At 45.0% G+C, this 22,825-nt stretch overlaps 1 protein-coding gene across 1 annotated transcript in view; it reads left to right on the top strand.

Moving 5' to 3' along the window:
* The first annotated feature begins 507 nt into the window (after positions 1-507).
* LOC117740038 (ephrin-A5b-like) overlaps positions 508-22,825 on the top strand; it is a 60,831-nt gene continuing 38,513 nt past the window's right edge. Inside the window, 1 exon segment of the mRNA XM_034546159.1 lies at positions 508-1,048. Coding sequence (XP_034402050.1) covers positions 924-1,048 — 125 coding nt within the window. The 5' untranslated portion in view covers positions 508-923.

The raw sequence follows: 22,825 nt of genomic DNA, 5'->3' as shown, positions 1-22,825 counted from the left end.
GAGAGAGAGAGGTGGAGAGAGAGAGAGAGAGGGGAGGGGGGTCCGGGGCGGAGGAAAGGGGGGTAGGGGAGGTTGGTCCGGGAGAGCATGGCGGCAGGAGCCGGAGCGCAGCAGACTCGGTTTGGCTTCCTCCACGTTGACAACACCGCTCCTCGTGCGCTCTCGGTGATGTCGCGGAGCCGCTCGCCAGGGGACGTTTAACCCGGAGATCGTGCGCGTTTACGCAGAGAGGTGTGTGATTTAAAAACATTTTTTTTTTTTAAATTTGTTCCGCGTGCGTGTGTTCTTTCCGCAGAGGGGACACACGGGCTCGGGGCTGCTGCGGGGTCAGCCGGGAGCCGAGGAAGCTGCTGGTTGGAGTCTCCTTCCTTCGGGCTTCTCTTCGGTGATTCCACACGAACAGGGGGCGACGCCACCAGGACTGCGTTCGTCCTCCGTTTATCTCTTACATTCATTGTCTGTTTTTTAAATATATATATTATATATACATATATATATATATATATATATTTATATACCCCCCCCCCCCCACAAACACTTTTTCCCCTCACTGCGCACCTCCTCTCCGGGAAATCCGAGGCGAGTTGGAGGAACAGTTTTCTGCACGCAGCGGAGTTGCGCCGGCAGAACCCCGGTGGCTCTCCGCCTGAAGTCGAACTGGTCTCGAGCGAAGCGTTTGGTGCAAAGTCATTGATCTGACTGTCAACGCGCAGCGTGAGCAGGGCATCGACGTTTTTTTTTTGTTTTTTGTTTTTTAAAAGGAGAGAAAGACATTTCATTGAGTCCCAAACCACCGAGCAGGGGGCTGCACCTGTGAAGCGGACCAACATTTCACCGCCACATCCGCCAGAACACCTTTAAAAACCTGATCCACCGGACAGGGACTGTACTCGATTTGGCTTCATCGGAGTTCCAGAGCCAGTATGCCGCAGGTGGAAATGATCTTCTTCCTCGTCCTCGTCGTAGTGGTGTGCGTGTACGGCCAGGACCCGGCTTCCAAGGTGGTGTCCGACCGCTACGCCGTCTACTGGAACCGGACCAACCCCAAGTAAGTACCCCGTTCTCCCATGCAGGGACGCACCCGCACACATCGAGGCGGCAGGCGGCGGACTTCACCCCTTCGCCGGTTTACAGTAGTTTCATCGTTGAGTGACTGGACGTACAGTGGATACACTCCGAGCCCGAGCCCCCCCCCCCCCCCCCCCCCCCCCCCCCCCGGTTTGATGCATCACAAGAAGCCCCACAGAACGTCACCGTATATATTTACCATTTAAAAGCAAACCTGCCATTGCATGAATTCGCAACAATGCATACGGTGGGAGCACATCTGCTTTGTATTACCACCGTTATTAACTCGTCTCCGGCACACACACATGATTATGTGTGTGTGTGTACCAGGTCCACTGCAACATTTATATGTGCCGTCTTGTGATGATACAGTTTAATAATCTTCCACGTCGCAATCAGTGTTGTAATTCCCGAGCAGCATGAATCAGACTCGTTTCCACACGGGCTGTCCGCTATTACGCGTTTATGTTCAGTGTGTGTGCCGCACGTTCAGGTGGAACGTTAAACGCACGGATTAGAAATTGACGGGATTGTTTTTTCGTGGAGATGCATCCAGTAGGACAATATGGAGAATATTTGTCTTTGTCAAGTTCGACTTCATGGGGAGCGCTGCTTTGCTCAGAAAGTGTATTTTGTTGTTGTTTTGGGTGACTCAAAACATGCAGTTAAAAACTTAAGAGCACTTCCTGGTTTTCATCAAAGTTTGTTCGAGTCCAGATCCTGCAGTTGAAATACAAAAGTGACAATTCTGTCCTGAGTGTGTCAGGGCACACCTCCCTGGGCGCCTCACTCTTGGCACTTGATTGAGCACATAGTGATATAATGAGTGTGTGTCACTCTGATTCACTTGGAATAGTTTCGCTGTTGGCTGCAGTTTTGGCATGAGTCAAAAAAAACGAAACAAAAAAAAGAATAGAAGTGTTCATCGACATTTGCTCCGGGACAAGAAACTGGTCCGTTGAGCTACAGGGGAGTTGCACTGACGGGATGTTAATGATGCAAATGCAAATGTTGTGTTGGCTTCAAAGGCTGATGGAGTTCCTGCTCCGCCAACAGACAGATATCTGAGTCTGATAACAGCTTTCTGTCCCACTCAGAGGCTGTAGGTCTTTTTTTTTTCTCTCTCTCTCTCTCTCTCCTAACAGTTCCCAGTTTCCAAGTCTGGTTTCTTGGTTGCCATGCTCCCCCATCCAAGTGCTCCCCCTCCCTCCTTCTCCTCCATCTCTTCCACCCCCTCCCTTGGCCCACGCTGGGGCAGACAATACGGGGGTACACAGGGGCAGTTCAGCAGCGGCCAAGGCCCAGCGTGGCGCTCGGTCTTGTGAGAGATCCACACATGCTGAGGTCACACACTTGGTAGTAACCAGGCAAGTTGCGGGTTAAGCAGCACAGAGGGGACCGTTGTCAGGGTCAAAACCGGGGCAGTACTGCCGGCCATGGGGCCCGGTGGCGGCCCAGGCGCGGCGCCCCGCCTGGGCTTTGTCTCTGCAGAATGGGGGCTAAATAAATGAGTAACTCTAAATGACTGTCTCCTTTTCTCATTCATGACTTTAATCTAAACCTGACCCCGGCTGTATAATGTAAGGGAGCGCTCCCACCCGCCCGCCCCACAGCAGAACAGTATTCCGTGCGAGCTGGCTGGCCTGGGACCCCTGCTGTTTAATGTAACCATACTCAGTGTTGGAGCCCCAGGAACCTGCTGCGGTTCAGTCCCAACTTCCAGATGAGCTTTCTTACCCCCCTCTCCTGCCTTCTCCGCTGCATATTCCACCAAAGTGGAGAGAAATGGCATCCGGAGCAGCAGTCCATACTCAACCATTCATGAAATCCCCCTACAGGAGCTCTGGAATTGAAATGGGAAGTGAGTCGTGAAAAATGGAAATGCGATGACATTTTCATGTTTTTCTATTGTTTGAAAGGGGCTGAAAGGAATCGCTCTTTTAGATTTAGATAAACATGCGTCCATGTTTGCTGCGCTTTCATCTTCCTGTGCTGATGCTTGTTGCTGATTAGGCTCAGACTAGGACTCTGAGAGGAGCAGGAGGTAGAGGAGGAGGAGGAAGAGGAGGTGGGGGAGACTTCCAGCCCTGAGGATGGTTCAGCTTCGCCTGGAGTTTGAAAAGCTTCCACTGACAGCGAGTAGCTGTGCTACTTAATGAAATTAAATGAACCTCCAGTATCAGGGAGTCTTGTTAGAAAGAAAGTGCTTAGACACGATTGATTGATTGATTGATTGATTGAGAGGGCTTCAGATAATTGTGCCATTTTGGTATTTATCCGTAACTCCCTCAGTGTCGAGGCTGCGGTGAAAGCTTTTGCATTGTTCGCTCTCCTCTGGGTCCATTAGTCAAAGTGTGCACATGAGTAGCTGTGGAGGTTTGGAAAGTCGTGGCGAGCTCCTAATTTGGATATATTCCTGAAGGAGATGTGTAAAGAGTATAGTTGGCAAACTCCTTTTAGTCGTGGAGCCAGAATGATTTCAGATATTGTCAGAATAATGAAGAGCAACGCTCCACTGCAGTCGTATCTACAAAGTGTATACGCCGAGAGTACAGTAAGGGGTTTCCGCTTACACGCATAACATTTATTCATGTTTATAGATCCGTATATAAACCTTTTTTTCTTGTGAAAAAGTAGACCCCCCTCCAGGGGACCGCACCACCTCCTAGTTTCTGAGAAAGGACTGCATTGTGCAACATGCAGACAACAAAACCAGTTTCTTCGCAACTTATTGACTTTTCCAACGGCAGATTTTTTAATTAATGACTAAAAATTCTAACTAAAAAACACCTGATGTCTGATCAGAAAGTGAGAACCTGATTGTCTCAAACTAGAAATGAAGGAACATTAAATTGTGGTACGTGGCAACATACAAGCTGAGCCGTAGACACTGTGTGGTTTTATTGTGGTAATGAAGAATAATGTGGAGCTGCTGTTATGCTGCGTGGCCCCTGTCCCATTGACAAGGATAGAGTTAAGTTGTTACAAATAATTAATGAATAATTTAGAGAAAGATCTGAGGCTGTGGTGTCAGCAGCTAGTTGCTATTGTCTGATCTATGTAGTATTAATAATGTATTTATTAGTCACACATTACTAACTCTTTATAATGTATCCTTATTAGAAAGTTGTAAATGTTAAAAGAAGTTCTTAGGTTTTAATATGTACACAGTCCTTATTAATAGCCGATGAAAGACCTTTGAAGATTGACCAAAGGATATTTATATTAACAAAGCCATTAGTTACATTTGATAAACTCTTTATAGTGTGCCTTATAAGTTTAGAGCAAACTAACCATTTGTCCTTTTTTGTGATCCATAAAGTACTATTAACCATCAGTAAAGCCATTAGTTACAGCGTATAAAGCCAGTATTAAGTATGCCATATAAGAAAGTGGCAACGAGACAAGAATTGAAAACCCGTAAAATAAAAAAGAACTGTAGCGTTTCGTGGTGGAAAAGCTCATGTAGGAAAAAATGATTCACAGATGTTCCTTGTCAGCTTCGCCGTCTGTGGCGGCAACCGAATGATGGCATAAAGTGTACGAGTGGGGTATTTACTGCTGCTCTGACAAGGAGCTATTAGTGAATTCCCTGCTCACCAGCTATTTAGCTGCTTCATTAAAACCCACCCCGGTCCATATGGTCCGCACGCAGGCGTTGCCGAGGCCCAAGGTGTTTATTTGCTGCTGATAGGTGGGATCAACGGAGAATCAGGGCCGAGTTCCGTCCCTAATCTCCGAGCTGTTTGTGTCTCCGACGCCATGGAAACTGATACCCCCTCGTCATCAAAGAAGCTCATTGGGTGGGACTAAGGACCTGACAGCTGGGGAGAGAGGGATTCCAGCATTCAGCGAGAGCACCGTCACCCCAGGGGTTTCCTTTAATCCCTGATAATGCCCATCCAAAGCTTCCCCCAGCAGATGCAACATATTTCTCCATTAGATAATCAAAGAGTTGCTTCAGAGGCCAGTTTGCATGTGTGATAGAAGTGTGGTTATTGACTTAAAAAAAGAAAGAAAAAAGGCCTCTGATGTTCTTCACCGGACGTACTCGATTGCCTTTTTGGTTGAAGTTCTACCTCAGAAAATGTGAGCCGGCTCTTCGACTTGACACTTGGCCCACATTTCATCTCCCAGCAGAGCGGCCTCCGCTATTTGCTTCTCCTGCTCCGCTCTCTTTTTAATCTCCACTTAAAGAAACAATACTTCGGTTCTCCCCCTCGGTGGCGAGCCGATGTTGTGATAGTTTCCCAGTGGCATTGTGAGTTGCCCCGTTTCGCATTGTTCCCAATGTTTACTCTCGCTTTCCCCTCTCAGCCTTATCCCGGGCTCCCTGCCGCTCGGTTCCGCTTGGATAGAATAAAAAAAAAAATGGACACAAAAAAAGAGGCAAACAACATCCAAATATTGACTGGGTCTCAGGACCGCGGCCCCTCTCCCAGCGCTGGCACCGAGCGCCTGAAAGGCCGCCATTGTTCCGCTCGTACTCAGTGGCCCGTAGCTGGCTTTTCGCCGTGCAGGGAGACACACTGGGAGGAGGCGGCGACGGGAGAGGTGGCTGTGGAGAGCATGCATATGTTATCCGAGGTGGGGCAGGGGGATTAGAACAGGAGGGACAATACAGTCGCGGGGGTGAGAGAAACTTCCTCATAAGAGGCCAAAGGCTACGACAGGAGGTGTGTGTGGGGGGGGGGTAAGTGTTCAGGGCCGCGGAGTCCCGGGGTGGGGTCAGAAATGTTTCCACCCTGAGGAAGTGTCAATCTCCAAAAGGCATCAAAGAGAGCGAGAGAGCTGATGTGATTTCCTTCAGAGAGGTTTCAGAAACTATCAATAAACGGAAGATGAGAGGCTTCTTATCTGAGCTTTACCTTCCATTTTATTACAAAGTGCAGGAGCGTTAAGCCTCCTCACATGCATTTCAGTCTCTCAGCGCCCGAAATGAAAGAGCGCCACGTCACAGATAGGACGTCTCGTTCGTATCGCGAAGGTTTGCGAACACTCGCTGGACTTTAATCAGTCGTACCTTCCAGAATGCACTTAATAACAACAAGCTCCAAAGAAGGGGTGGGGGGGGGGGGGAGCAGAGGTCCTGCAGAGACGACCCCGTCATTCCCCGTGCTCCCTACGACCCCGCCTGCAGAGAGATGCTGCCCCGGCCCTCCCTTTACGCTCCGACTAACAAGACGAGGGCCCTCAGGCTGCCGGGTTTGATTGACAGGAAGTAGTGACGAGAGGTTGCTAATAAGTGTGGCCGCTTTATTGGTTCACGGCAACGTTTCTCTCTTGCAACTGCACTGCGGGTACGAATCTCGTATTGCAAGTTGGTGCATGTTCTTTTCTTTCTCATGACGAGAACTTCCATCTTTTAAAATAAAAGTGTTTTATTGTCACCAAAGTCAACTTGTTGCAAGAATGTTCTAGAATTTAGTGTGAGTAGGTTCTGATACAAATTTTATTTTATTTTCTCAAACTGAGTATCTCACTATCTTGAAAGAAGACTGAATAAGGTAAAGCACTGAATTAGAAAGAAAATATATACTTTGTAATCTAGAAAATTCTATTTAAAAAAAAACAAACTGCATAATAACTTAATGTTTCCGAAACAAATACAAACATGTTTTAGAACTGTCTGTATCTTGAAAAAATAAATAAGGCAGATCGCAGCACTAGAGTCAAGACAAATCACATTTAACCTGAAAATATGTGAAACAAATCTTCTCGTTATTTAGAATTTTCTAGAATTGATTGTCAATATCTTAAATGGAGAAAGGTGGAGATACATTGCTGCCCCATAATCACTTAAATATCTATTTCAAAATAAACCTGTCAATCCAGCACAAAGTCACTTCTTACTGGAACTGAGTCTCCTCTTAGTCTAGAAGAGGAAAATAAGCATTAAGTTTTGGGTGGAAAAATCCTCCAGTATGATCATCTCAACCAGTTTTCAACACAATTCAACTTTTTCTCAGCATCTAGATATTCTTGATCTAAAAAACCTAAAAGGAAATTTGTCAGCAATATGATTTATTTCAACTGGCTTTCAATACAATTATAAACATCTTTCAAGAAGTCATCATCTTGAAAGAAAAGATGAAATGTCCCGAAAAAACCTAGAAAATTCACAGAAAATGTGAAGCAGGTGGAAAACAGGTTGAAATGATTCTCTTCAAGTATTTGAGATTTTTTTTACTTTTATGGCAAACGCTACGCGATGAGACTTATTGTGTTCACGCCAGATACGGTGCGAGTTTGGCTTCCTGTGTTCGATATGCGCGACAGTCAATGGATTAGTGGCGGCGGCGGGGGGGGGCTCTTCAGGCCTAATCTCACAGTCGGTCTCACTCCGGTGCACAGAGGTTCACTTTTCTGCCGTTTTAATCTTGGCGGGGCTTTCTTTTCTGTGTACGCTGTTTAAATGTGAGTGGTGAAATGGCATCCCCTGTGTCTTTGTAGGCACCGGTGAGGGTATTAGCGAAGAGGCTCTAAGGGGCTTAAGAGGTCAGCCCTCCTTTTGTGTGGAGACACAAAACACTTCCTGTGGGACCCTTCACCCCTCTCTGTTCTCCCCTCAGAAAGCCAGGCCCTGCCTGACCGTTAACATTAATCAGCCTTAGCGCCTAATGACTGCAGTAAAGCTTCTAAAAACGGCCTCTAAAAGGTCCTAAAGAGCCACTAAGCCGCTAACAGACGGGGCAAGGCCTGATGCGGTTTGTCGGGCATCGCACGGCATCAAAGACGGCAGGGTGGGTGCTCGGCCGCGCCAGAGGCCCTTTATAGTTCCCTCGGCCGCAAGAAAATAACCAAACGGGAGTTTTATTTGGAGTTTGCCGAGACTCAAGTCCAAGGGAAGCTGTGCAACGCGCTCGTACTGTAAAATATACAATTTGACCAAGAAATCTTCTCTTTGAGTCACTCTGGAAGTCTTCCAAACTATTCTTTCTGGATCATAGTGCAACTAATCAACATATTTTTATGTGCTTTTTTGTCTTTTTTCTTTTTATTGTGAATCCTCCAAACCACTGGATTTGTATTAGAAACAGTTTGAACTAATACGCTCACTGGCTCCAGCTCTCGACCTGTGACAAAACGGCCGTACTTAACAAATAAAGTGATTTATTAACCGGAAAAGTAAGTCAGAATATGCGTGGATGTTGTGTTGTTTAAAAAAGCAGCGGAGGAACCAAACAGACTGACTTAATAAAAAGAAGATGTGTTTTTCTTGGTGCATCGTAGAAGTTAAAAGGTGCTTGTTCATACTTTGACGTAGAGTACATGTGACGGGTGAATGGATTCATCAGGACTGTTGGGGGGGATCCAGCAGGGTTTTCTCTCTCCCGTTTGCCTCATTTAGAAGCCAATGACTCTCGTAGCGATCGCTCAGCTTCCTGTTGGACTTCAGGCTCTTGAGCGTCTGCGGTTCAGACTTGTTCCGCTGTGATGTCTCCTCCGCTTTAAGACAAATGGAGGCAATGAGAGAATTGGCACGTCGGTCGATTGAAATCCAAAAACGATTACGGCCTAGATGTCAATTGACTCGAGCCGGATCAAGTATTGGGCCAGAAATTGTGCCAAACCTCCAAGTAAATGTTTTGGGAAGCACATGTGGGTCTCTGCGGCTTTTAGAAGGCAGGCTTGAAACTAAAAGTTGGTTCTTTTTTTCCCCCCCCTTCTTCAGGGCGACGTTTCCTACATTTCAAACAGCTGCTGACTATCGTTGCTTTTTTTGTGTGCGTGTTTATCTTGGAAGAAATTCTGACAAAGCTGATGTGTGAGCGCATCGCTCTTCCAGTCGAGGTTTGGGTGGCACGCGCTCGTGATTCACGGACCAAAACCTCTCCGGATGAGGCAACGTTCTGCTTTTGGCGGGGGGACGCCCACCGCTGTCTAATTGCTCTTGCCCCCCCCCCCCCCCCCCCCCCCCTTCCCCACGGTTCAAATGTCTCGTGTAATCATTCGGGTACGAGGCTTTATCGGCTCGTGGTTTCGGAGCCGAACCACAACAGGCGAGCAGCCCCGTTTCCGCCTCCCGGCGTGCCAGATTATTAAGGACAATTGTTGTGCGTCTGCGTGCGACGGAGCAGTTGTTGCCGTCGCGTGAACTTGGTGTGACTTTGCGGGACCTTTCGTGTGGCCCCCTGGTCCGCGGAGACTCAAAGTGTTTCCTCCTGTTTGGATTCCAGCACGCTATAGTGCTTTGCGACACATGAAAATATTAAAAAAAAAGCTGTTTTTGATCTCACGATCACGCACAAACCTTCACACGCAACCGGGAGAAATCCAGGTCAGGACTTTAATGGAGGGCTCGACATCATGTCGGTTTTTTATTTCTGATTTTGATTTTTCCCAAGTTTTCTTCTTTTTTTTTTCTGGCTTTTTTGTGATAAATGTCTACGATTAAATAGCTTTTTTTGGTTATTTTATCATCACACAACTTTGAGTTGCAGGGCCGTTAATTGAAATCTCAGACTGCCAGGATGTGCACACTTTCCACACACGTGGCTGACTTCGCCTTTTCAATGTGCCGTGTGGCGGAGCGGGGAGCACACTGGCAGCCATTTTCCAAATTCGACTCCATTTTGTTTCAGGGGGGGAAAAAGAAGTAGGTTACGAATCCTGGGATGTCACTTGAGCATTTTCTGATCTTCTCTGATCCGACACTCCTACTCCTGCAGATAAAGCTCATTCTTTTACACAAAGGACTCCTTGGGAAGTCTTTTATGCCGTCTACCAAGTTTTTGGAGTCAGATTTCAACAAAAATGGCAAACAAATCAGAATGAAGTTAAAATACATTTTCTGATATCATCTTTCTTGATTTATTTATGTTTCTTTTTTTTCTTTCTAGATTCTAGTGCAGTGAATTATTTTCAAATACAGATTTTCACACCAACATTTTTTTTATATTGATTTCTTTTGAACACGAGTTGAAGATTCTCTCATAGATCTGTTAGAAGAACATTTAGATTTTAAGCTAGAAATTATGATTCTGCATATTGCTGACTAAAGGGATCACGTGAATTGTGTTGCCACTTAGCCTTACTTCATCAGTTCATAATATCCGTAAGAGTAGACCAATAAAGATTATTTTGGGGCAAGCGAGGAGCAGCACTGAAAAAAAAAATATCATATATATATATATATCCACCTCTACAAACAAACAAAAATACAAAATGCAGTTTTCTTGTTGTTTTTTACAGAAATTGTCTCAAACTGATTTGATTTTAAAACGGGGTTCCAAAAGACGTGATCCAGCTCCGTCTGGACGTTGATGAGACCACTGCTGTGTTTCTCGCTTTCAAAGAACTAAACCCATTTAGTTTTCTCTCAACCGACCTTTTGAGATGTGCGTGACGCACTTTTTTCACAACTCGACTCTCGTGAGCAGATCATTTCACAAATCGATTACCTCGAAACAAGTTGGATAATGTGGTTTCACATTTTTTTGCGTGACAAGATTGTTTGTTTGACGAAGAATCTGATAATCCGAAAAAAAAAACCGACTGCTGAGTTGGCAATTTTTCGCATGTCACTGATTGACCTACTAACACAATAAATTAGGCTGTGATGGTGTTTGTTGTGTGTGTGTGTGTGTGTGTGTGTGTGTGTGCACGCCTTCCTGTACGAGCTGGCACCGTGGCCCACTCATATCGGCGGTGGGGAGCACGCTGGGCAGACGCTGCGAGTGCTAGTGCTGATGATCCCCTTTTATGTCTTGGCTCCATCAGGGCCCGGAGTTATTCTAGTGCATAATTGATGGAGGAGTTAGAATAGCAGAAGTAATGCGATGAGAGGGGTGCAGCCAAGAGCGGAGCGAGGGATCGCGTGCGTGGGGCTGCAAACATTGCAGGGGACGAGAGGAGGGCATCTGGCGTAACAGGTCCCAGCGCTGAGCCGACACAGAATGTGCCTCAGCCAATCGCAGCGCTCCTCCTCCCCGCCAATCAGACGTCTCCGCTCGAGTGGAGTACTACGTTCTCATGAATCGGGCATAAGGGCTCCTCCGTTGTTGGTGCTTTTTCTGGCGGCTTCACCTTCTTATTTGCGGGATTAAAGCCCATTCTGATGTATAATTGAAATAATGACATTTTACCGTGACCGAGAAAGGAATGTTGTAAATTACCTTGGGTTTTTTTTTGGGGCCTCAGAAGGCTTCCTTTGTCCCTTTTTAGTGGGTTCCTGACGACGGCTTTGCGCTATGAGCAGTGACAGGGTGGAAATCACACCTAGACGAGCACCTACAAAGAGAAACTAATGTCCCGACAAGCCGGTATTGTCTGTTGAACAAAAGGGACGAGGTCACCTGTCCCGGCCTGTCCCGCTTCAAAGAGACGAACTGCGAGGGAACAGATAAAGAACAGGAGTAGAGACGGGTCTCACCACCCTACGCTCGCCCAAAGTTTCATTCTGATTTATTGTCATGAAGTCAGTTTTCTTAAAAGCACAGAATTTGTTTGAAATTCTCAATATAATTTTTTTTCACATTTATTCGCTGCAACAAATATATATATATATATATATATGTGAATGATTTTGCCTAAGAATAAGAGGATAAGTGATACGAGTTGAACACAATTTTGAAAAAAACGAAAATGCTCATTAGTTAGTATTTAATATAATTATTTAAGACTTGATGCACTATTCAGAATTTTGTTGTTTCCACTTAACAAAAAAAAACAATCAAAAACTTCAGACCAGTCATATAAAACTAAGAATTCCAAAATAGACAAGAACATTTTTTTTCAGTGCAAACTGAAAAGAAAAAGAAAAGAGAGCGAGTAAATATTGTGTCATAAATAAAATCAAGAAAATTACCTTTCAATCTCGAAAAAAAGCTTCAAACAGACAAATTGATGTTGGAAAATGTCCATTTGGAATGAAAATATGGAGTTTTTTTGCACAGTAATCAGCAGAGAACTCTGGTCTCCTATTACCCCGACAGACGACTCCCTACGTACATGTTTGTTTGTTGTGTGGCCATTTGTTTCATATTCTTAATATGCACAGTGTACATTAGACCCAGCTAATGGGAATTTATTGTAATTTCACGGGCAGGGAAAGTGTTCTTTTAATTATCCAGCAGCCAGCGTAATGAAAACAGTGAGTTGTGCAGAGTTTTGTGTGGCGGTGCAGACGGTAGCCGATGGTCTGAAGTCGGCTCTGAAACACAGACCTGTCCAGCAGAGCACTTAGAGGCCACTGGACCGGGACTGTGCCTATTAAGATCATAAAATCCAGCTCATAAAGATGTTTTATTTGTTTCCTGAGTGTGCCGGCTGCTTAGGTTTCCATCAGAAGTCTTTATGGCTCACTGCTCATATTTCTGTCTCTGGATGGAGGTTACTATTAAGTTTTAGTGGACTTTTGCAAGTAGCAAAATTGGTCACCAAAAGTTCACTAATTGTTTTTTCTTTTGTTGATGGACTTTTTTTTCTTGTTTTTAATCAGCAGTTTTTGCATTTATTGCATTTTCATGGCAGTTGTCATAATATCTACACTACAGGGAGAACCAATTAAAATGCAAGAATAATTTGTTTAAATGTATAGTTTAATATTGAAATCATTAATGTGAAGAAAACTCCCTCAAAGTATGCTTTAAAATTCTTCGCCTGCATCTACATATATATTACTCACAGGTCATGGTTTATACACAATTTCTATTTGTATTTTAATTGACTTCAACATTTTTTTTTAATGCAAATCATTTTAAAATATGGTTTCTTTTTTATTGTAGCATAAACAATATAATTTTCGATTGTGCTTTGCATAGGCCCTATTCATTCCATTGTAATGTCCTTTGCATATGTGTTTGCTTGAATTTGTAATATTGTAACTTTTCCAGTTTATAATATGATGTTACAATTCAACCTACGATTAATTAATATTTTAAATGCACAGATTGTATTATTTTAACAGCATTTTAACAGTGAAAGAAAAAAAAAGAAAAATCACAGTCAAACTCTAAATTAAAAATTTGTCGTAATCTATTAATTTTCTTTAAAGTTTTTAATCAAATAAAATTTTACACAGTTTAGGAAAAGGAAGTCGGGATTGAACCTCGCTTTGATGCGGCGATGTGTCGTTGGCTCTGGGTTTCACTTAAAGGGCCTCTTTGAATATAGCTCAAATAAGGGGAAGCGTTGATCGAAGAAGAAGAAGAAAAAAAGTGAACGTTGAAGTCCTGTGACTGCTCATCTGGGTCACATGGTTCTTCCTGAAGTAATGCTGGTGAGGTCTAGACACGCGATACACGGGGGGGTTAGAGGAGCACGCCGGCTAAGACGTCACACGCGTTTACCATCCACCAAGCCACGCCTGTATGGAGGCAGGCCCGTTCTACATTTTGCCCAGCAACCCAGCAGTGTAGTGGGATATGAGGTGCTGTGGCGCATCACCACCGCTCGACACACTTCTTCACTTTTCCAATCAGATATTGCATTATTTTCTGATTGTTTCAAAGTACGCCGAAGACTGCCCGACTATGAAGTTTGTGTTGAGATGATTAAAACCGTTTGAATAATTCAACCCATCTCAAATTAAGAAGTTTTTATTTATTTTTACGAGCAACTGTGGCGGCTGAAGCACCGGCTGAGGGCCCTTGTATTCACATTTAGTGATATTTAGTCATTTGGAGAGAAAATAAATGCTACAAAATTTGGTTAGAAATTCTCCACACAACAGTAAAAATGGATAAATATGCAAATGTATTCCAACCCCCCCCCCCCCCCCCCCACCCCCCCCCCCCCCCCGTCTTCCTTCTAAAAAATAAAAAAAAAGGCAGAAAAAAAAGTGACGGAATACCAGGAGAGGGAGGGGGGGAGGCGTCCTCTCTGAAATTCACCAATCAGGATTAACCCATAACCCCGTGGCAGCCAATGAGCCGTGGAGCAGCTGTGCTCTCATTGGCCCGTTGAGCACAGATAACCAAAACTGTGCCACATACACCAGGGCAGAAATAACCCAGAATTCCTGTTGCCTGAAGGGAGCAAAGCTCTTAATGCAGCATGTTGTATTCGTGCTTCAGCCGCATGCTGCATTCTGGGGGATGTACGCTGAAATGCCAACAACTATCTGAATTAATCACTATCTGTATGATGCCTATTCATCGAGGCAAGGACACACGCACACACACACACGCACACCTACACACACACACACACACACACACACACACACACACACACACACACACACACACACACACAGAGAGAGTCCGCCAGTGTAAATGTTAGAAGGTTACAGGGAGCTGAGTTAGCTTTCTCTCGTTCGTGCTCCCCTGCTTGCTCATTATCTCTTGCAGTGCTTCTCATATCTGTCTCCGTGTCATAAGTACTCACAAATCGCCCAAATGTGGAGTAATGATCCTGAAGTCTTTCACTCGGGAATCACCAGAAGCAGCAGACTTAGTATAAATGTGGTGAAATGACCGCCGGCATTTGTTATATCCACTTAATGTGTTACAGAACCCTTTAAAATGTTCTCTGCATAATCAAAAAAGATGTTTATAGTGCATGCAAGTCACCCACATTTGCGATAGTGTCAAATGGTGTTAATGTGAGATCATCACACAATTTGTTGCAGTTTCAGAACCCTAACATATATATTGAAATGTCCTCAAAATTGTTTGTTGGCCTCGTAAAATATGAGTTAATTTTATTTAATTAAAACCAATATTTTATAGTTCATGCTCAACCCGATAAAATGTGTCACAAGCCCAACATTTGTTACAGGCTATTAAAGAATTCCCAAACTATGGTGCACGCGGATCCTAAAATATGATGGAGTTGTCCCTGAAGTGTGATAAATCCCGTCATTTTTTACAGCGTCCGAATCCACGGCAATTGTGTGCAACACAAAATCCCACAAAAATATATTTGTAACATTTAAACCTCTCAATCTATAATATATATATTTACATTTCTTTAATTTTGTACAAAAACGTAGTTGTAACAGTTCCAATTAATTTTTTCAAACAACACATTTTTATAGCACCAAAAAATAAAAAATTTCGAAGAGCGCCCTCAAATGAATCAAGCTAGCAGCCTTTAGCACAATCAAGACGCATATCTTTCATATTATCTAAAGACATTTTTATCAACGACAAACAAAGAAACGGTCGGCGCTGTCTGCACATTCAGTGGCCCCTCGGTGCCCTGAGCCGCCTCTCCATTTAGCTCCGCTAACCCCGCCGTCCAGATGTTTTTCATCCAGCTGCCGACTGCTGCTGCTGCGCTATCAGATATGTGAGGGGGCGATTAAAGTGTATCAGACTTCACAGCTTTGTTCTTCTCCCTCCAAAAAAAATCCACGTCAGCTGACTCCTTCACCCTCTGCCATGGGTTGAGTGGAAGTCACCTCCTCCAGGTGTGCGCCATGTGAGCGGCGGCCATGCGGCGGCCATGCGAGCGGCGGCCATGCGAGCGGCGGCCATGCGGCCTCTTCGCGACACTAGCATCCCAATTCTTTGTCAGAATATGGGCTTGTTTTGAGAGCGAGGACCATTCCCATTACTTCTTCCTCCTCTTCTTCTTCTTCCTCCTCTTATTTTGAGTGGAAAAAAGGTTTTGCTTGTGATCCCGTACACGGAAAAAGGTTCACACTGATGAATTTCGGGGCGTTGGTGATTTTAATGTGGCGGCGTGTTCTGTCGGCGCAGACACACATTTAATCTGCTGTGGAAAATGAGTCTGCAGACTTTGGGGAGACAGCGTGATCGCACACACACACACACACACACACACACACACACACACTGGCAAGTGCACACCGATGCAGACGCACACTCGTGAGCGAGGGTGTCATATGTTTATCCTGTAAGTCAGCTGTTTGATCAGAATTTGTGATTAATCAGCCGTGAGAGCTTTGGAATTAAAAGCAGCTTTTCATGTCAGAGTAACTGCAGCCTAATCCTGTCTGGCCTTTCCCAAAAAGGCTTTATGGTTTAGCAGAGCAGATGACACAGAGCGGGGCGGCTCGGTGCTGGTGCCGGTTTGAGGGTGTCTTAGAACTGGAAAGTCGCCGGATTTAGTCCCAGCCGTGTCTGGAGCGCGATGAATTCCATCGATTTAAAAAGGTGCATCGAGGAGGAGGATATTTTATTATTTTATTACTCTGAAGCATCAGCTACACGCGATCCGAGTAGCTGGGGAATCTGCGCGTCTCAGCGATGCAGGTTGAAAGATTTGCAGCAGGAAAGACGGGACGAAAAGGAACCAAAACCCCAAAAGGAAGTGATTCCATGAAGAGGTTAACGTCTGTAAGAGAGCGGTGAATGTGTAATAGCAGAGTGACTCCATACGTAAAACATAAAAACCATCATATAGAGCATGTAACAGCCAATATCTGGTCAGTTTAGCATATAACACACAGCAGCAGTCAATACGCTGACACGTCGCTAACGTGGCTAACAGTTTGTCCCACTGGTTAGATTAAGTCCAAACAAGGTGCCGCAGTCCGGGTACCTCTCAGGTAAAACACTTTTTTTTGCCTTTTTTTAGTTTTTGAAGAATACAGGAAATGTAATGATGTATTTTACGACATGACGCCTTTTCGGTAAATCACGTTTGCTGCAAGAGGATGTCGTTCGTTGTGAACGGAGCCCTATTGAAGCAAAAGACGGCAATAATTTGGGTGAGTTTTAAGATCGGAGGTGAAAATACTTTTTTTTTTTAAATCGGTGCATTATATAAAAGATCCAAATAAAAGCGACACGTCGGACAAACGCCTCCAACTGGCGTTGGTGCTGCACCGCGGCCGGTCCAACAACCCTCTACGTAAACCCGCACGTCCTCTTTGCAGCCTCCGCCGAGCCCGTTTGTCTCTGTATTTCTGAAAGAAACAATTCCCCACTAATCTCATGAGTATCGCCGCCATTAAAACGCTTGAAACTCACCCAGCGTGGCATGCCCTGGGCAGCGCGGCTCCCTCCCCGCCAATGTTTCTCCCACCGCCCTTTTGTTCCGCTCCAGAATGGAGTTGACGCGTGTGAAACCAGAACGTGATACCAGGGGCCCGAGAGTTCATTATTCGCCACCGTTCTCACGGGGCGAGTGAAAAATCACTCCTTTGTGCCCGGGAAGAAAGAGCCTTCCTCTGACCTCATGGTTGCGCAGTGTAATGTCAAAAGGCCCTAAGGTTTGTGCGGTGTAGCCACACCCACTCTGTTGTGGAGCCGCCGTGGTCTCGGACCAGGGTCTCCCCGTCCCCGGAGGGGGGAGGGAGAAAAAAAAAAACAGCCTCTTGTAAACAAATGTTTGGATCCCACATCGTATACCGCACTAATTGGACTTTGGTTGCTCGGAGGATCGCTTTTAAAAAACAGAAACAAAAAAAAAGTTCCTTCCTTCTCCCAAATCCAAAATAGTGCATTTTCTGCATTCTCTGTCCACTTCAGATTATACTCGCTCTCCAAATTAGGCGCTCTCTCTTAGTCGGAATCAGGAGCTCTCCTGCTCGTCACGTCTCTCAAATAGTTGATGGACTTCGGACACGTTTCAAAGCATCCGAGAGTCGGCCCTTACATTAAGTTTAGATCATGCACTGGTTGGTGGATCCGAGGAGGCCTCGAAGCTGACATAATGTCCCAGAGAAATAATTCAACCCCATACTGAGATGCCACTGTTTTAATCAAGTGATTTGTATCTGTTGTTAAGACCTGGACAAGTAAAAGACTGGTTTCATGTACAAATCAGCAGAATTTGCTCCACACACGTATCATTTTCCTTTTATTCTAGTGCAGCGATCTACCTCCACCTGTCTTCTTTTGAGATTTTGTTAATAAAACCAGACTTTTAGGGCTCAAATTGATTTATTTTTGCAGTTGCTGCACAATCCTTCTGTCCTGCAGCTTCAAGATACTGGAAATGTTCGCACTTGTTTGAACCACAAAACTCTACTAATAAACCAAAATGGCGATTTGCTTTCTGCAGCAGCTGCTAAACCCTTTGGTTCAAACAACCCCCCCCCCCCCCCCCCCCCGCTGATAAATCCACTATTAAACTTTTCACAGCAATTCCCCGGTAACTGCGTGATATACGATAGCCTGTTTTAATCACTCATAATTATGACACGACTCTGCCGAGCCGGCGCTCTCATGAGGTTGATTTTGGATGCAGCTCCGATGTTCCAACCAGCAGCGCCGTCTTTCCGTCGTCTCCCACATCCGCCAGATAAGCACCGCCTTGTTAGTCGGGAATGTGGAAACGGCACATTTCTGCTCAACTAAAACCTTCATGGGAAAACGTTGCTTCTTCTGTGGACTAAGGACTGTTAATGGATTAAGTGGCTCCATGGTACCCTGGTTTATTCCCCCCCCCCTTCTCCATCTGCGTGCAGGCTAATAGGCATGGCTAGCGGGGCTCAGCTTTAGACCCTGGTCCTCCGCCACGAACTTGGCTTTCCTGCCCCTCTTCACCCTATTCATGTCAGCAGGTCCTGGCAGTCTTGTTGGGCTTTTTGAGTGTGTTCACTTTGGACGGCAATGAAAGGAGTCGGGGGAACACGGGATCTTAAATCATTTAATGAGGGGAGACAGGCAACGCTTTTGTCCAGCTTGTTCTGGAGCTGTGTCCAGCCAAAGGCCTCTAACGGGCTCTGACACCTCGCTCTGCTGCAGACCCCAGTGTGTGTGTGTGTGTCTGTGTGTGTGTGTGAGTGAGAGAGTGTGTTGGTGCTCCGCCAGCATTGCTCCAGCCTGCCTAACTTCGACGTTCAATTTTTGTCCTACGTCTCAGCATTTCATTCACATTTCCTCACCAGCTCGGCATGTTTATTTGGTCTCGGCATATTTGGGGTCTTTGGCCAGCGGGAAGCATATTTATGTGTGTGTGTGTGTGTGTGTGTGTGTGTGTGGTTAGGGTTAAGTGGGAGGCAGAAAGAAGCCGCGTGATGCGTTAGGCAGCAGTGTGGAGGACAGGGTCACTCCCTGCGGGTGTTTGGCCTCGGCCTGCAGTTAGCGTGTGCCGACTGAGCCGGAGCATGAAGGGAAAACCCGGAGGAGGAAATAAATAAACAAGTGGTGGCGGAGTTTGACAGATTTGTGTTTGGCCATGAAGATTCTCACACAAACTCCTGCTGACCCAATGAACTAAACAGACAATTGCGTTAACAGTGTGTGTGTGTGTGTGTGTGTGTGTGTGTGTGTGTACGATCATCAAACTTTACTAAGGAGCCACAAAAGTACCGGAGCCTGTACAGCCTGCACAGTGAAAACGGTGAAATAACGTCACAATATTATGAGCTGGGAACTTTCACACGTTGTTCTAAGATGGTGTGCTGCACTTAAAGTGTTATAGTTTTGGATTTATATATCTATTTTGGCTACTAGTTTGTTGCCTTTTCATTTCATTATTTCTGCAAGTGGAAAGTACCACAGCTCAATTCCAATGTTTTTTTGTTTTTTTAACCACTCAGCTGCTCATATTTCTGGACAAAATAACTTGCATGGTAATACCACCATGAGCTTCCACCTTGTTGTTCTTCTTTTTAGCCAAGTTTTGATTCATCAGGGTTATCTCCAACTGGTTTGGGTGAAAACGAAAACATATTCCCCCACAATAAAGCCTCTGTCAATAAACCAGCTCAGCTCCAACTGTATGAGAGACCGTCTGGATCAGAGTGTACTCGCACCGCTCGCATTGATAAAGATCGTGAAGGCCCGGGCAATCAGGGGTCAGCTTTGTAGTCGAGGCCTCCGCCCTGTGACATCACAACCCAGGAAATCTCCCCCCATCCCCCTGCTTCCTCCATCTTCACATCAGCCGCTGGCTCTGCCTCCTCACCTCCCCGACGCCCACTGCCCTCCACTCCAGCCTGGAGATGAGCTCCTCTGCTTCTCTGCTTCCTCTACCTCCACTGCTAGTTAAATCTGTTCACCCCACTCAGTCCATTTTCACCCGTGCACTGCTCTTAACACTCTTCATCCGTACGCCTTGCTCCCCCCTGCTTTCCTCTGACATTTCAAGGTGCGCATCACTGCCGGGCTGGCTGTTTGTACTTGACACTCTCTCTCCCTCATTGTTTACCACCACCTCCCTCTTTCGCACATGCCACGCACACACATTTCACACATGCTCGCACACACACCGACTATCTGGCAGGCTAGTGTTCAATTACAGGACACCCTTCACTCTTTCTCCTGCATCCCCCCCGACGTGGAAGTGAGTTTTGTGAACTCGTCTTCATTAGAACCGCTGCTTTTTTCTTCTACCGGAGGCTGTGTGTGTGTGTGTGTGTGTGTGTGTGTGTGAGAGATATTGTCTGTTGCTCGCTGAAAAGCCAAGATTTATATGGTGCTCTCAATTTAGCTTCACTACAGCCGCTCCTTGGCTGTTAGACCTCACTGTTCCTTTCAGCTGGCTCAAGTCTGATTCTTTTCACAGGCCTCCAACACAAGAAGAATGCTCTGAAGTTCCCATGGTAAATCACATCCACATTTACATTTCAGGCTCCATCCAGAGGACAACGGGTACTGTGGGAGAGGCTGTGTTCAGAGCCACTAATGGCACTGCGTTAAAAAAGCATAAGGGCTCGCGCCGGTGTAAAATAAGACACCATAAAGTACAGTTTGAATGTTTATAAAACACCGACACATTTCACAGCAACTCTTAAGATTTGATGACTCTGGAAAGAAACAGGACTTTTCTCAGCTCTCTCTGTGTTTATGAGATATGTTTAAGATCAGAGCTCGGTGATGAGCTCGGTCAAGAGAGCTTCATTTTCATTGTCTCTCCAATGATAAAATAAGACATTCAAATCCAGTCAGTTTAGAGATAAGACAACACCAAATAGAAGAAAAAAATCGAATTATTATTATTATTCAACTTTTTGCGGACGATGACGCTGTGTTCTTTGCTGTAGCAGCGCCTCGCTGCATGAACACAGCTCCCCATCTCCAGATCCCTCAAAGGGATGCCGAGGGCTCGATGCTGACCTTTTGAACAAGGCCCACAAAGAGTACAAAGACTATAGACAAACACTTAAGTTTTACCCTATGAATTATAGATGTTAAAATGTAAAGTATTGATGCGGGGCCAATCGAAGATGTCTAGACACCCAGTTTAAATACAGCCTGCTTTCATTTGAAAACTTTATTTAGATATCCAGTTGACATGTTTCAAAGCATATCAGGGACTACGTTTCACCATAAAGGAGATTTCATAAACTATATTAGTCCCAGAAATGTGATGTTTTTCGCTTTGTATCTTTCTAAACCTCCCGATCCTACAATACACATCAAAACACAGTGGACATTAGCTGGCCCATTAATCTATGGAACAGGACATTTACAGCAAACCAACCCTAACAATTGTTTATTTCACGTAATAAACGTTCAGGACAAAATACTTTTGATTAGATCTTACAAAAAAACACAATTTGGAATGAATATTACATTTGTTTAATTTGCAAAATGTTCATTATTTTGTTTTTTGTATTTGTATGTCCCAACTTCTCCTTCTGTGACTCTATTTTATATCTCTCTTTAACAGCTGGGCCATTAAGAGTCATAGTGGCAAAGGTTATCCTTAATAGGGACACGTGTTTAGAGATATGACCATTATTGATCATCCTTCAGCTAGTGCCATACAGTACTTGTGTAGTATTCTAACCCAGTTAATGAGGCATTTGCCAAAATGAAAAAAAGTCTAAAAAGAATTCACACATAGAAATTCATAGAAGCTTTTGTAATTTTATTTGCAATAAAACACACTGCAAACATATTTATTGATCTCGTAATACATGTCAACACTTTTTATCTCAAGTGCAAGTGGAGGCCATGAGGATACTGAGCTTGGTTTGTTTAGCCACTGGTCTTTTGAGGATGTTTACTGCAATAAATGACGAGTTTATGTCAAAAAGGAAAGTACATGACGAACCAAAACACAGTCCAAGTGGTGGCTGAGGAACAAATCCCTTTGCCAAAAGGCACGCTGCCAGCCCTGTCACATCTGTGCCTCCTCAGCGGTTTTTTCTTCTACATTCCTCTCCCCAAAATATGTATGTTTTCAATCAGAGGGGCTTAAGCTCAAAGACAATAAGATTTTATCTGTTTTCTCTCCAATCAATTCAAGCTGCGATTTTCTCAGGCTCTTAAATTCAGCTTTCTCGAGTTATACAACTACTGTATGTAAGGAACACTTTGTTGTTTATTTGTTTCAGTTTAGACTCAGATACCACACTCTGACACTCTAATTTGTGAAGAAAAAGAAAGAAAAAGAAAGAAAAGAATCATCAGAATGTGCAGGAGTGCCCAGTCAATGCGCACAGATAAAAATTCAATATCACAAATTACAAATTTGCCTCAAGAGGGCTTTACAATCTGTACACATACGGCATCCCTGTCCCAGGACCTCACGTCGGATCAGGAACAACTCCCCAAAAAAATAGGAAAAAAAACCTTTCACGGGGGAAAAAAGGGGGAAAATATGGATTCCCTTGCGTGACCAGACTGCAAACAGACATTGTGTACTTTGCTTTGCCGCCGTTTACTGCACGGCGGTTGAATGGGCGGCTCGACAGGCCGCCGGCCCATGAGAAACCCCCGACATGAAAGCCGTCGCCTGCACACCAAGCAAATTCTGCTGACACCTAATCACAAAAAGAGAAGGGCGAGAAAGAAATCCACCGGAGCCCACGGCGATCTCCGCGGGTTATCTTGAGGGAGCGTAACCTTTGTGACATTGATAGGATTGTACACAAAAGAAGGCGCTTTGCTTGATGCGCACAACCAGCACACACAACCTCACCGACCGCCTTTCATCCGCT

This window comes from Cyclopterus lumpus, chromosome 12 (genome assembly GCF_009769545.1).
Source record: "Cyclopterus lumpus isolate fCycLum1 chromosome 12, fCycLum1.pri, whole genome shotgun sequence".
In the NCBI taxonomy this organism is placed as follows: domain Eukaryota; kingdom Metazoa; phylum Chordata; class Actinopteri; order Perciformes; family Cyclopteridae; genus Cyclopterus; species Cyclopterus lumpus.
This window is presented reverse-complemented; position numbering and strand designations above follow the sequence as displayed.